The 12,931-nt window shown below is 42.1% G+C and overlaps 1 protein-coding gene across 1 annotated transcript in view; it reads right to left on the reverse strand.

Annotated features, from left to right (window-relative positions):
• Positions 1–12,931, reverse strand: part of LOC115459407 (obscurin-like protein 1) — a gene marked incomplete at both ends in the record, with an annotated part of 73,722 nt that overhangs the window by 7,478 nt on the left and 53,313 nt on the right. Inside the window, one exon of the mRNA XM_030189237.1 lies at positions 5,255–5,367. Coding sequence (XP_030045097.1) covers positions 5,255–5,367 — 113 coding nt within the window. The remainder of the gene's footprint in view (positions 1–5,254; positions 5,368–12,931) is intronic.

The raw sequence follows: 12,931 nt of genomic DNA on the forward strand, positions 1-12,931 counted from the left end.
GAACGATAGAAGCGTGGATGCGTAGTAAGTAACCTCAGCAAGGAGTACAGGTTTTGGCATGGCTATCAGGACGCACTTCAGCTGTAAAGAAAGTGTTATCCCAATAGGCATACATGGCTCTAGGCCTATAGAGAGATGGGAGAACAATGCAGACCAGAGTAAAAGTAGAAATACACTCTTTATTAAAATCAATTGCCCAGTTTAATAAAGTTCTTTTAAGGATTATCTTTGAGAAAATTATCTTCAAATTCTGCTACGTAAAGATTGGTCAGTGAGGGAACCATGGTAGCTCCCATGGCGATATCTTTTATTTGTTTAAAACATTTTCCTTCAAAAGCAAAATTATTCTCTTGTAAAGCCAAACCTGCCAGTTCTATAATAAATTCAGTTGTTATGCATGAATGTAAACTCCTGTTTCTCAAACATTCTCTTATAGTATTCAATGCGTCCTTCTAGGGGACGTTCGTATAGATAGACTCCAAATCCAGAGTTGCAAGAATAGTTTTTTCATTTACCTCTATATTTTTTAATATTTAGTTGTTTTTATTTATTTATAGGGATTCATTTACTGTCTTTTTTGAAAAAATTAATTCAAGGCAGTGTACAGTTAAGAATAAATCAGTACAAGCAGGGAAAACTGTCTTCCACAGGGATATCAAGCAGCAGAACACAAGAGTGGAAGAAGCCAATATAATGTACGTATAATTAAACTCTGGAATTGGTTGCCAGAGAATGTAGTAAAAGCGGTTAGCTTAGCGGGGTTTAAAAAAGGTTTGGATGACTTCCTAAAGGAAAAGTCCATAGACCATTATTAAAATAGACTTGGGGAAAATCCACTGCTTATTTCTAGTATAAGCAGCATAAAATGAGTTGTACTTTTTTGGAATCTTGCCAGGTACTTGTGATCTGTATTGGCCACTGTTAGAAACAGGATGCTGGGCTTGATGGACCTTCGGTCTATCCCAGTATGGCAATACTTATGTACTTATGTAATACAGATATTTTTTATATTTACATTACAGTGGTTCCCGAGCCTGATCCTGGAGGCACCCCAGTCAGTCAGGTTTTCAGGCTATCCACAATGAATATTCATGAGAGAGATTTGCATGCACTGCCTCCACCTCATGCAAATCCATTTCATGAATATTCATTGTGGATATCCTGAAAACCTGACTGGTGGGGGTGCCTCCAGGATCAGATTTCGGAACCACTGCATTATATCCATGTTTTTATTTTAATTATTGTATTTTATTTTAATGTTATTTGACTGAAATTTCTATTTTGTCTAAGAACCTCTGACGAAGGCCTTGGATGCCGAAACACAGCCCGTGTTGGGTTCATGTTTGTCCACTTGGGAAGAATAAACAACTTTGTGATCTACTTGAGAATTGTAGTTGGCTTCTTCCACTCTTGTGCTGTGCTGTAAGAATAAATCAAACATAAGCAACAGACAATTACAGCAGTAAAAATATTCAAATAACAGTACAAAGTATGGCAATAGTATACTACTCACAATGTCAACACAATACGTAATAAAACATTTTAATTGACAGTGTAGGGTATAAGCCAAGATGGAACATATAGATAGGTAAGAGAGTAAGAGGAGTTAGAAAATAAGGGGACTAATTTAAGGAAGTTGGACATGAGGTCAGAGAGATGATTAAATATTATCTCAGCTAGGGTAGGAGTGGATAAACATGTCCTGCTGCAGTATGTGCAGCCCGAGTCAATCCTTGTGTGTATAAGTGAGACTAAGAAGTTAGTTACTTCTTCCATTAAAGGCCTGGTTGAAGAGCCAAGCTTTCCCCTACTTCCTGAAGTGGAGATAGTCTTGTGCTAAGCGGAGCCTTTCAGGTAGTGCATATATTAATAATATGACTCAAATCTCTAACATATGAGGGTATCTGTGGTACAAGTGGTCACAGAAATACATCTACAAATGTAGACAAGGGTTGTAGCACTGAGCCTATTCCAGACACTACTGGGCATCCTGGTGGAGCAGAGTGATTTACACACTTTAAGTAATATATATATATATATATATATATATATAATACTGGAATTTTCGGTTGTTCAAACTCTTTATTTGTAAGACATCCTGCCTCTTTAAGTAGGACCTCTATTCTTTTCTGTAATACTTTTATAGGATCACCTGGTAATTTCTCATTAAAATTAGTGTCACTAATCTGTCTTTGAATTTCCCTTAATGTAAGCTACTCTATCTAGCACAACCATCCTCCCATCTTTATCCGCCTGCTTGATAACTATTCTAGGATCGTTCTTTAAGGATTCTATAGCATACTTTTCATCTTTCGACATATTGAAAAATGGTGTTTTTTTTCTTCTCCTCTAACAACGCAATATCTTTAAGTACTAAAGTTTCAAAAGTCTGTATTATTGGGTTTGTAGACCCATGAGGGTCCCAAGTACTATTTGTTTTGCGTGTTGAATTTTTTGGAAAAAAAAGTCCATTATTTTCAACTTCTAGTTAGTTTAAAATGTTCCACCCTTGTATTAAAAGCATTGTAACTTGGCGTTGGTACAAACGACGTACCTTTTCTGCAATACTGAGATTTCATATGTATTGAAAACTCTACTTGATAAATTGAAAATTCTACCTGATTTCAGTGGCGTAGCCAGACAGCCAATTTTGGGTGGGCCTGAGCCCAAATTGGATGGGCACAACATTTTATTCTGCCCCTGTCCTACCCCCACATTTTACCCTCTCATCCACCCCCATGTTCAATCTCTCTTTCTTCCTCCCTCTCTCCTTCTCTCAACATCACTCTCACTGTCTCCCTTCCTTGTGCCCTTGGTCCAACATCTCTCTAATGCACTTCCTGTTTTCATAGGGCCAGATGGACGCTGCAGGGGGGAGCGGAACAGCCTATGTGAATCGTAGCGCTGCTGGCAACGGGTGAAAAAAGGAATGCTGCAGGGACCGAGGCAGCAGCGGGAAGAACAATTTCAGGCAGGCAACACTCCCGGACCAGAGCCCAAAGCAGCTGTTGTAGGGCTGGGGCTAGTTAGGGTGGGCCTGGAGCAAACGTGGCTGGGCCTAGGCCCGTCCAGGCCCACCTGTGGCTACACCCCTGCCTGATTTACCCTCTTGATTGTTGGTTTTCTCTGAGGTATTCTTTGTTACCTTTCCATATTTCATCATTGTGAGAGCCTGTAGAAGTATAACCGGGTTTCCGGAGCAAGTAAGAAGTAATGTATTTTCTGAAGTGTTGATAGATGTCTTGTGCCTGATTGTTTTTCTTTTTTGTTACACTTATACACCACTGACCCTGATGAAGCAAGACAAAACTTTGGCCACTGTTGATCAAGGGTGTGCTACAGTTAAACAACTCTAAGACATTGCAGTGCTATCAACAAAGCTAAGTTTGATATATTTATCCAAAATGTATAAAAAATGAATAGATGATAAGTGGTGTTTGTTTTCAATAAATAAGGTTTGCAAGAGGAAGGTTTTCTATGTTGATGATGAAATGTTCAAGCTCTCTAATGGGCCGATGATCAGAAGCAAATGCAGGTGCTAGAGGTTGTTAGTGCCATACCAGCACCTGTGTTTGCTACCGCCCCATGATCAGACCCCCAAGCGTATTAAACAACATGCTCAAGGGCTCCAAACACAACTAGCATGCAAATGCATGCAAAACAGGGCTCTTAGTGCAAGTAGCATGCAAATGCATGCTAAATGTATTCCTCCCCAATGATCAGTGAGCAGCATGCCAAACATTGACGCACTGTTTGCAGCAAACCCTACGCCAGCTCGGAGCTGGTGTTAGGGTTTGCAGACCATTCAGGAGGAATGGTGAGCCCTGTACTTGCATGCTAGCAGGACCCCCATTCCCCCCAATTCAACAGCAGGAACCCAGACCCGGACCCCCCCCAGCGACACGGGGGCTGGAGGTCCAGTGGACCTCCATTCCCCCCGACCCCACCCCCTGACACAGGTTCGGGGGGGGGGCTGGAGATCCAGTGGGTCTCCAGCACCCCTAACCCCCCCCCCCCAGTATCCCCTCAAATGTCCTTGGTGACCCTGTGGGCCACAAGAAACTCCCTTATATAGTGTGAAGCCCTGCTCAGCGCATCCCAGGATGCACTGGGCAGGGCTGGGTGCCATCACTTTTGAGGCGGAGTCGATGGAAGAGGAGGGAGGCCACATCTCTCCTTCAATGAAGGTAGGGTGGTGTGGAAGAGGGCCGCTACACCACCATGTCAGGGGGGAGTTTGACTCACAGCCCACTGGGTCACCAGGGACATTTGAGGGGATGCTGGGGGGGGGGGGTTAAGGGGGCTGAAGACCCACTGGATCTACAGCCCCCTGAACTTGGGTCAGGGGCGTGACTCACGGCCCAGTATTCGAGGGGATGCTAGGGGGTTTGGGGGGGCTGGCCCCTGTGTCGTTTGGCTCAGAGTGGGGGTACTTGGGGTCTGGTGGTCCCATGGACCTCCAGCCCCTGCGTTTGACAGGTCTGGGCTTTTGACAGTGTGGGAGGATTGTGCTTGAGTGCATGCTCAGGCACAATCCTCCCACACTTTACCTTATGATCAGAGATAATAGCGTGCTTAAACTTGCATGCTATTTTCTCTGATCATAGGGGTGGTAAAGTGTTCCAGCACTATTTTTAGATTGCTTTTTGGAACAGTGTGGAGCTTTCGATCATCTGCCCACAAGGTAGTTTACCTTGAGCTCTTTGAGGCTTTTTCCTTCCTCTTTTGCATTTATTCTTCTCTGCAGTTCCCCTAGATTTTATGCCTTTATTTATATGTCTTACACCGACCAGTAGGAGTCACACCTTCCATCAAGGTCATGTTTGTCTCACTCTCTTCATCTCAATAAACGTCAACTCCCTCTCTTTACAATAAGATTAGAGAATAATTAGTGGATGTTTAGAAAAATGATGAAATCAAGGTTGTTCTCTAAATATTTTTCTTAATCTGAATGTTTTCTTTTTCTGCGTTGTATGGAGGTGGAGGTGGAGGTGGTCTATAAAACTTTGGATTATTATATTATTATTACTCAGTTTGGTCTTTACATTTTTGTTCAGGCTTCCTTTTATAAGTGTTAACAAAGACACAACAACTGAGATAGTAATAGACACATGAACAGATATACAAAGACAAAGGAACAGAAATAGATAGAGAGAGACAGATAGCAGAAAGGAAGACACATGAGAGAGCAGAAGACATGGGGAGACAAAGTCAGTTGCAAACAGCACAAACAATTCTTGAAATGAACAATTACCTTGTACCACTTCACCTCAGCTGCTGCACGAGACAGCTCACACTCAAATCTAGCGCCAACAGTCTCAGGAACACCAACATCCTGTGACTTCCTAATGATGGTGACAGGAGGCTCTGAGAGGAAAAAGGATAGAGAAAGAGAGAAGTGACCCCCCCAGAACCAGCCAAAAAGTCAGAAGAAATTATAGACAGAGCACCTCAGTACTGCAGAAATACAGGCAAGAAATAACAGACAGAGGGGCCCTTCTACTAAGCCGCATAGACGCATACGCACGCAGGTTCAGAACTACTGTTTGGCCCGGGTGGAAATTTCATTTTTTATGCTTGGTCACTATGCGCCAGAAATTGTCCGGCATGCGGCGCTAACCGGGCAGTAATTGGCAATGTACGCATGCTGATGATTACCGCCTGGTTAATGCGGGAGACCTTACCGTTAAGTCAATGGTTGATGGTGAGATTTCAGGCCCAAAATGGAAGCCTGCCAATTTTCATTTTGCCGCAGGTCCATTTTTGGGGGAAAAAAGGTCTTTTTTGCAGGTGTGCTGAAAAATGAACCTGCGTGTACACCAGTGTAAAAGGACCCCAGAGCCCCTCAGTACTGCAGAGATATAAGGAATTTTCTCTTATATGGCAAACTGACTATGCCCAGTGCATCCCCAGGATGGCAGATGGGCAGGGGTCAGGGGTGGGAAGGTGCCAGGGTAGCTGGGGAAAGAGGAGTTAGGTTGAGGAGGGAAGGGGGCCTCTAGACTACTAAGGATAGGTTTTGAAGTTGGGGCCAATGTAAAAAAGGTATCAAGGGGAAGGTGGTGAGGTTGGGGTTGAGAGGGGGTGCCACTAGACACACACTCCTTTCAATCAACTGTCCTACACTGCTCCAGACCTGGCAAAAAAAATTGTCATGTTAGCTGTGTGGCTCAAATTTGTTTTTCTCTCATGGATGCAGAATTGGTCAACACCATATTAACAATCATTTTAATTAAGTGTGCATTCAGGGATTCTGTGTGAGTTAACACCCATGCTGAAACCTTTTCTGCATTGTTTGGCTAGTAAAACCCATGGTAATCACGTGGAAAATTTTCTGCATCAGGACCCCAGTATCTAAAGATCTTTTGAAAGAAACAGCTCCTATCTGCTGCAAGTGTAATTGATAACTTGAGCCATGGAAAAAATTAAAGTGAATTACTTTATAAGAATAAACCAGTTGAGTCAAGTGACATTCTGACTACAGTGAGTGAAAACCCTGAGAGTGGAAGAGAGAATAAAAAAAGTCAGAAGAATTTGTAATCTAAGTGTGAAAGCCTGGCAAAAATATTGTGCAAACAGACGGGAGGGAGTACTTGTCTGATTTATACAAACTTAGGCTATCAACTTACAGTGGAAAAGTATCTCGTTAAAGATTAACACTGAGGAAAGTTTGAAGGAGCATGAAAATCTAAACCAGATATACCAGAGTATGGTAACAGACAATACCAGAAGTGAAGAAATTGGAAAGGACAATCTAATACAGTTACAGAATTTATGGTTCACTATTACCATATGTAGTTCAAAGCAGATAAGAGTAGGAGAACTAGATCAAACATCTAGGAACATACATAAAGTTGACAACAAAAATTATAACTAATTCACTGTATTTAAAACATTTCCTAAAACACTAACAACACTAGACAAAGCTTTAATCCCATTTGAGAGATGTGACCAAAAGACTGATGCTTGATACGTATAAATTGTCTGAAATAATTTCCAGTAATGAACACCTTTAGGACTGAGAGATATTAAAAAATGAGAATGTTGTATAAGGTGCATTCTCCCATATACCGGCCTATATATTGTTACCATATGGCTTGGTATAGCGCCGTATAATAACTAGGCTCCCTAATTGAACATAATCCAGCCCTCAACTGGAAGCCAATGAATCATTACATAGAATGCAGTAATATGCAAAACTTTTAATGAAAAAAATCAGACAGATGGCAGTATTCTGATGCCCCAGTGTTGATGCCCCTGTACAAGTCGTTGGTGAGGCCCCACCTGGAGTATTGTGTTCAGTTTTGGAGGCTGTACCTTGTGAAGGATGTTAAAAAAATGGAAGCTGTGCAAAGAAAAGCTGCGAGAATGGTACGGGATTTGCGTTCCAAGACGTATGAGGAGAGACTTGCTGACCTGAACATGTATACCCTGGAGGAAAGGAGGAACAGGGGTGATATGATACAGATGTTCAAATATTTGAAAGGTAGTAATCCGCAAACAAATCTTTTCCAGAGATGGGAAGGCGGTAGAACGAGAGGACATGAAATGAGGTTGAAGGGGGGCAGCCTCAGGAAAGATGTCAGGAAGTATTTTTTCACGGAGAGGGTGGTGGATGCATGGAATGCCCTCCCGTGGGAGGTGGTGGAGATGAAAACGGTAACGGAATTCAAACATGCGTGGGATATGCATAAAGGAATCCTGTGCAGAAAGAATGGATCCTCAGAAGCTTAGCCGAAATTGGGTGGCGGAGCAGGTGGGGGGGGGGGGGGGGGGGGGGGGAAGAGGGGTTGGTGGTTGGGAGGCGAGGATAGTGGAGGGCAGACTCATACGGTCTGTACCAGAGCCGGTGATGGGAGGCGGGACTGGTGGTTGGGAGGCGGGAAGTACTGCTGCGCAGACTTGTACGGTCTGTGCCCTGAATAAGGCAGGTACAAATCAAGGTAAGGTTTACACATATGTTTGTCTTGTTGGGCAGACTTGATGGACCGTGCAGGTCTTTTTCTGCCGTCATCTACTATGTTACTATATTACTGTACGGTTTGCCACCATTTAAAAAAGATTCTTAGCCACCTCCAAATAAACTATATTGCATTAGTGAAGCTGCTCACGATTAAGGAAAAATTCTGGACCTAGTCCTTAGTGGAGCGCATGATCTGGTGCAGGAGGTAATGGTGATGGGGCTGCTTGATAACAGTGATCATAATATGATCAGATTTGATATTAGCCTTGGAGTAAATATACACAGGAAATCCAATACGTTAGCATTTAACTTTCAAAAAGGAGACTATGATAAAATGAGAAGAACGGTGGAAAAAAAACTTAGAGGAGTGGCTGCGAGGGTCAAAAGTGTACATCAGACGTGGATGATGTTCAAAAATACCATCCTGGAAGCCCAGGCCAAATATATTCCATGCATTAAAAAAGGAGGACGGAAGACCAAACAACAGCTGGCGTGGTTAAAAAGTGAGGTGAAGGAAGCTATTAGAGCTAAAAGAAAATCCTTCAGAAAATGGAAGAAGGAACCGACTGAAAATAATAAGAAACAGCATAATGAATGTCAAGTCAAATGCAAAGCACTGATAAGGAAGGCAAAGAGGGACTTTGAAAAAAAGATTGTGTTGGAGGCAAAAACACATAGTAAAATTTTTTTTAGGTATATTAAAAGCAAGAAGCTGGCAAAAGAATCAGTTGGACCGCTAGATGACCAAGGGGTAAAAGGGGCGATCAGGGAAGACAAAGCCTTAGCGGAGAGATTAAATGAATTATTTGCTTCAGTCTTCACTGATAGAGACTATTATAAAGAACAAAATTACACAGCATATTCAAAAGCATGGATTAATGAGACAAAGCCAACATGGATTTAGTGAAGGGAAATCTTGCCTCACCAATCTATTACACTTCTTCAAAGGGGTGAACAAACATGTGGATAAAGGCGAGCCGGTTGATATTGTGTATCTGGATTTTCAAAAGGCGTTTGACAAAGTACCTCATGAAAGACTCCAGAAGAAATTGGAGCGTCATGGGATAGGAGATAGTGTCACATTGTGGATTAAAAACTGGTTAAAAGATAGAAAACAGAGTAGGGTTAAATGGTCAGTATTCTCAATGGAGAAGGGTAGATAGTGGGGTTCCTCAGGGGTCTGTGCTAGGACCGCTGCTTTTCAACATATTTATAAATGATCTAGAGATGGGAGTAACTAGTGAGGAAATCAAATTTGCTGATGACACAAAATTATTCAAAGTTATTAAATCGCAAGAGGATTGTGAAAAATTACAAGAAGACCTTACGAGACTGGGCATCCAAATGGCAGATGATGTTTAATGTGAGCAAGTGCAAAGTGATGCATGTGGGAAAGAGGAACCCGAACTATAGCTACGTAATGCAAGGTTCCACATTGAGTCACCAGCCAAGAAAGGGATCTCGGTGTTATTGTTGAGGATACGTTGAAACCCTCTGTTCAGTGTGCTGCGGCGGCCCAAGAAAGCAAATAGAATGTTAGGTATTATTAGGAAAGGAATGGAAAACAAAAGTGAGGACGTTATAATGCCTTTGTATCGCTCCATGGTGCGACCGAACCTCAAATATTGTGTTGAATTCTGGTCGCCACATCTCAAAAAAGATATAGTGGAATTAGAAAAGGTGCAGAGAAGGGCGACGAAAATGATAAAGGGGATGGAACGACTTCCCTATCAGGAAAGGCTAAAGCGGCTAGGGCTCTTCAGCTTGGAGAAAAGGCGGCTGAGGGGAGATATGATAGAGGTCTATAAAATAATGAATGGAGTTGAACGGGTAGATGTGAAGCGTCTGTTTACTCTTTCCAAAAATACTAGGACTAGGGGAGAGCCAGATTAGCTACATTACCTCTACAGATCCTGCACAGCATACTAAAGACTGTATTTTGGCTCATGTTCCAGCACATGCTAGCATACAACACAATCTGACCCAGAGAAGTCCTCAGATGCTGAGAAAATGCATCCTTCACCAGTGGCTGCCTCACTTGAGAGAAGTCAGCCTAATACACATCATGATATGGATGCTAACCACCACTATAGTGATCCACATGCTCACATGCATATTGTGACATGTGATCTGTCACCAGACTTTCAAAGCTGAGAAATGAAGGGCACATCTCCAATAAATGAACGACAGAAAAATTTATGAACACACTTCTGTTTAGCAACTGTAGTCTTTATCTTCAGATACTGTTTACTATTTATTAAAATGTACTAAACCCGCCTTTATCACTAAGGCAAGTTGGTGGGGTAAAGTAAAATAAAATTCAGATAAGCAGGAAAGGAACACCATAGTTAAATAAGATAGAGCAGCATACAGGAAGATTTCATATGAAACAAATAATATGGTAAACAAAATACTAGGACTAGGGGGCATGCGATGGAGCTACAAAGTAGTAAATTTAAAACGAATCAGAGAAACTTTTTCTTCATTCAATGTGCAATTAAGCTCTGGAATGTGGTAAAGGCCATTAGCTTAGCGGAGTTTTAAAAAGGTTTGGACAGGAAAATCCACTGCTGTTTCTGGGATAAGCAGCATAAAATGTATTGAATTTTTTCGTGATCTTGCCAGGTATTTGTGACCTGGATTGACCACTGTTGGAAACAGGTTGCTGGGCTTGATGGACCTTTGGTCTGTCCCAGTGTGGCAATACTTACGTACTAAAAGATATACCTCCTATAAAGAAACCCTACAGATGAGGATATAAGCAAGGTATTACTGGTTATCTAGACTGCCCCAACTTGACATTTCGTCCTTTAGATTGTAAGCTCCTTTGAGCAGGGACTGTCCTTTTTTTTAAACTGTTCAGTGCTGCGTAACCCTAGTAGTGCTCTAGAAATGTTAAGTAGTAGTAGTAGTAGGTTATAAAAAACATTAAGGGGTCCTTTTACTAAGCTGCGGTAAAAAGTGGCCTGTGGTCATGTAGGTACTACTACTACCCATCATTTCTATAGCACCGCTAGACGTACACAGCGCTGTACACTTGAATATGAAGAGACAGTCCCTGCTCGACAGAGCTTACAATCGAATCAGGATAGACAAACAGGACAAGCAAGAGATAAGGGAATATTAAAGTGAGGATGATAAAATAAGGGTTCTGAACAAGGCACGTGTATTGGGTGCGTGCCGGGCCAGTTTTTACCTCATCTACAAAAAATGTATTTTTTAATGGGAGGGGAAAAGGACCTGCAGTAAAAATGAAACCAACACACGCCCAAAACCGGCCTGAGCTCTTAACGCCACCCATTGATCTAGCGGTAAAGGCTCACGTGCTACATGCGGGGTGACCAGGCGACGCGCAGCAAGTGCTGATTACTGTAGGAAGAAATAAATAATTCATCCACGCATTATGGGCAGATGCCAAATCTGAAATGACCACCAGGAGGGTGTGCTGGCCACACGTAGAGCCTATCACGGCTCAGTAAAAGGGTCCCTAAATACCTGATCAAAAAAGTATGTTTTAAGTCCAATTTTAAACTGTCAAAAAGAAGTTTCCAATCTTAGAGAAATGGGCATTGAATTCCACAGAAAAGGTGCAGTGAAAAAAAATGCAACTCTTCTGAGTGGACTCACAATAACCATCATATAATCATTAAGGGGGTCTTTTACTAAGCGGTAGCAAGCCCAATGCAGGCATCCACTTGCTAATCCGGAACTACGCCAGGCTACCGCAGCAGCCCGGAGGTAGGGTTACCATATGGCTACAGAAAAAGGAGGATGGATTGAGCCAGCCGGGTTTTACTTCCATTGGGGTTTTAATTCCATTGCTTTCAATGGAAAGCAATGGAAGTAAAACCCGGCTGGCTCAATCCGTCCTCCTTTTTCTGGAGCCATATGGTAACCCTACCCAGAGGTAGCTCCAACTCCCAGCACATTTTTGTAGTTCTGGTGTTTACCCAGTGGGGCAGTTCCGTGCGCTGCCCAGTTACCGCCAGTTTAGGGTGGGAACCCTTACCAAGTGTCCCCCCCCCCCCCCTCAAAAAAAAAAATGGCTGTGTGGCAAGTGGTTCACTTACCACATGGCCATTTCTTAAAAAAAAAAAAAAGACAGCTTTTTACCCACTGCAGTTAAAGGGGGCCTCAGTGTGCATTAAAAACAGGCACTGATGCCAGCACAGCGTACTAAAAGGGGCCCTAAATGAATGAAGAGTACATGTAGGTACATATGGAATTGTTAAAGAGGCCAAATAGTTGGGGGTACCAGTATGATATGCTTTAAATGCTAAAGACAACATTTTAAGTTTCAAACAATATTCCACAGGCAACCAGTGAAGTTTAATAAGAAGTGTGGAAACATGACCTTGTCGTTGAGCATAGCATAGTATCCTTGATTCTGCACTGTTTGCAAGCACTTGAGTTCAGCTTTCGTAATTCCAGAGTAGACTATATTACAATAGTCTAAACGAGATCCTATAAAGGCATGAAAAAGGGTGTGAACAAAATTAAAATCTAAATAATTGCAAACTGATCATAGTTTCTGCAGGGCCAGAAAACCCGATCTGATCACTGATGAAGTTTGCAGAGAAAAAGAAAGGTTTGAGTCTTATTTATATTCGCCAGTCTTAATTGGGTCAGGATTGGAAAAATGTCAATCCCTGCATCATGATTGGGAATCTTTGTGATGTGGATCACCATTGATGAGTTTGTTGACCTTTCCAGCTAGTTTTGATGGATGCGGACATAATTAGTGATAATGGTCTATGGACTTTTCCTTTAAGAAGCCAGCCAAACCTTTTTAAAACCCCACTAAGCTAACTGCTTTTACCACATTCTCTGGCAATGAATTCCAGAGTTTAATTACACATTGAGTGAAGAAGAAATTTCTCCAATTCATTTTAAATGTACTACTTTGTAGCTTCATTTCGTGCCCCCTAGAACTAGTATGTTTGGAAAGTGTAAACAAGCAATTCATGT

The sequence above is a fragment of the Microcaecilia unicolor genome, unplaced genomic scaffold (genome assembly GCF_901765095.1).
Source record: "Microcaecilia unicolor unplaced genomic scaffold, aMicUni1.1, whole genome shotgun sequence".
Lineage (NCBI taxonomy): Eukaryota > Metazoa > Chordata > Amphibia > Gymnophiona > Siphonopidae > Microcaecilia > Microcaecilia unicolor.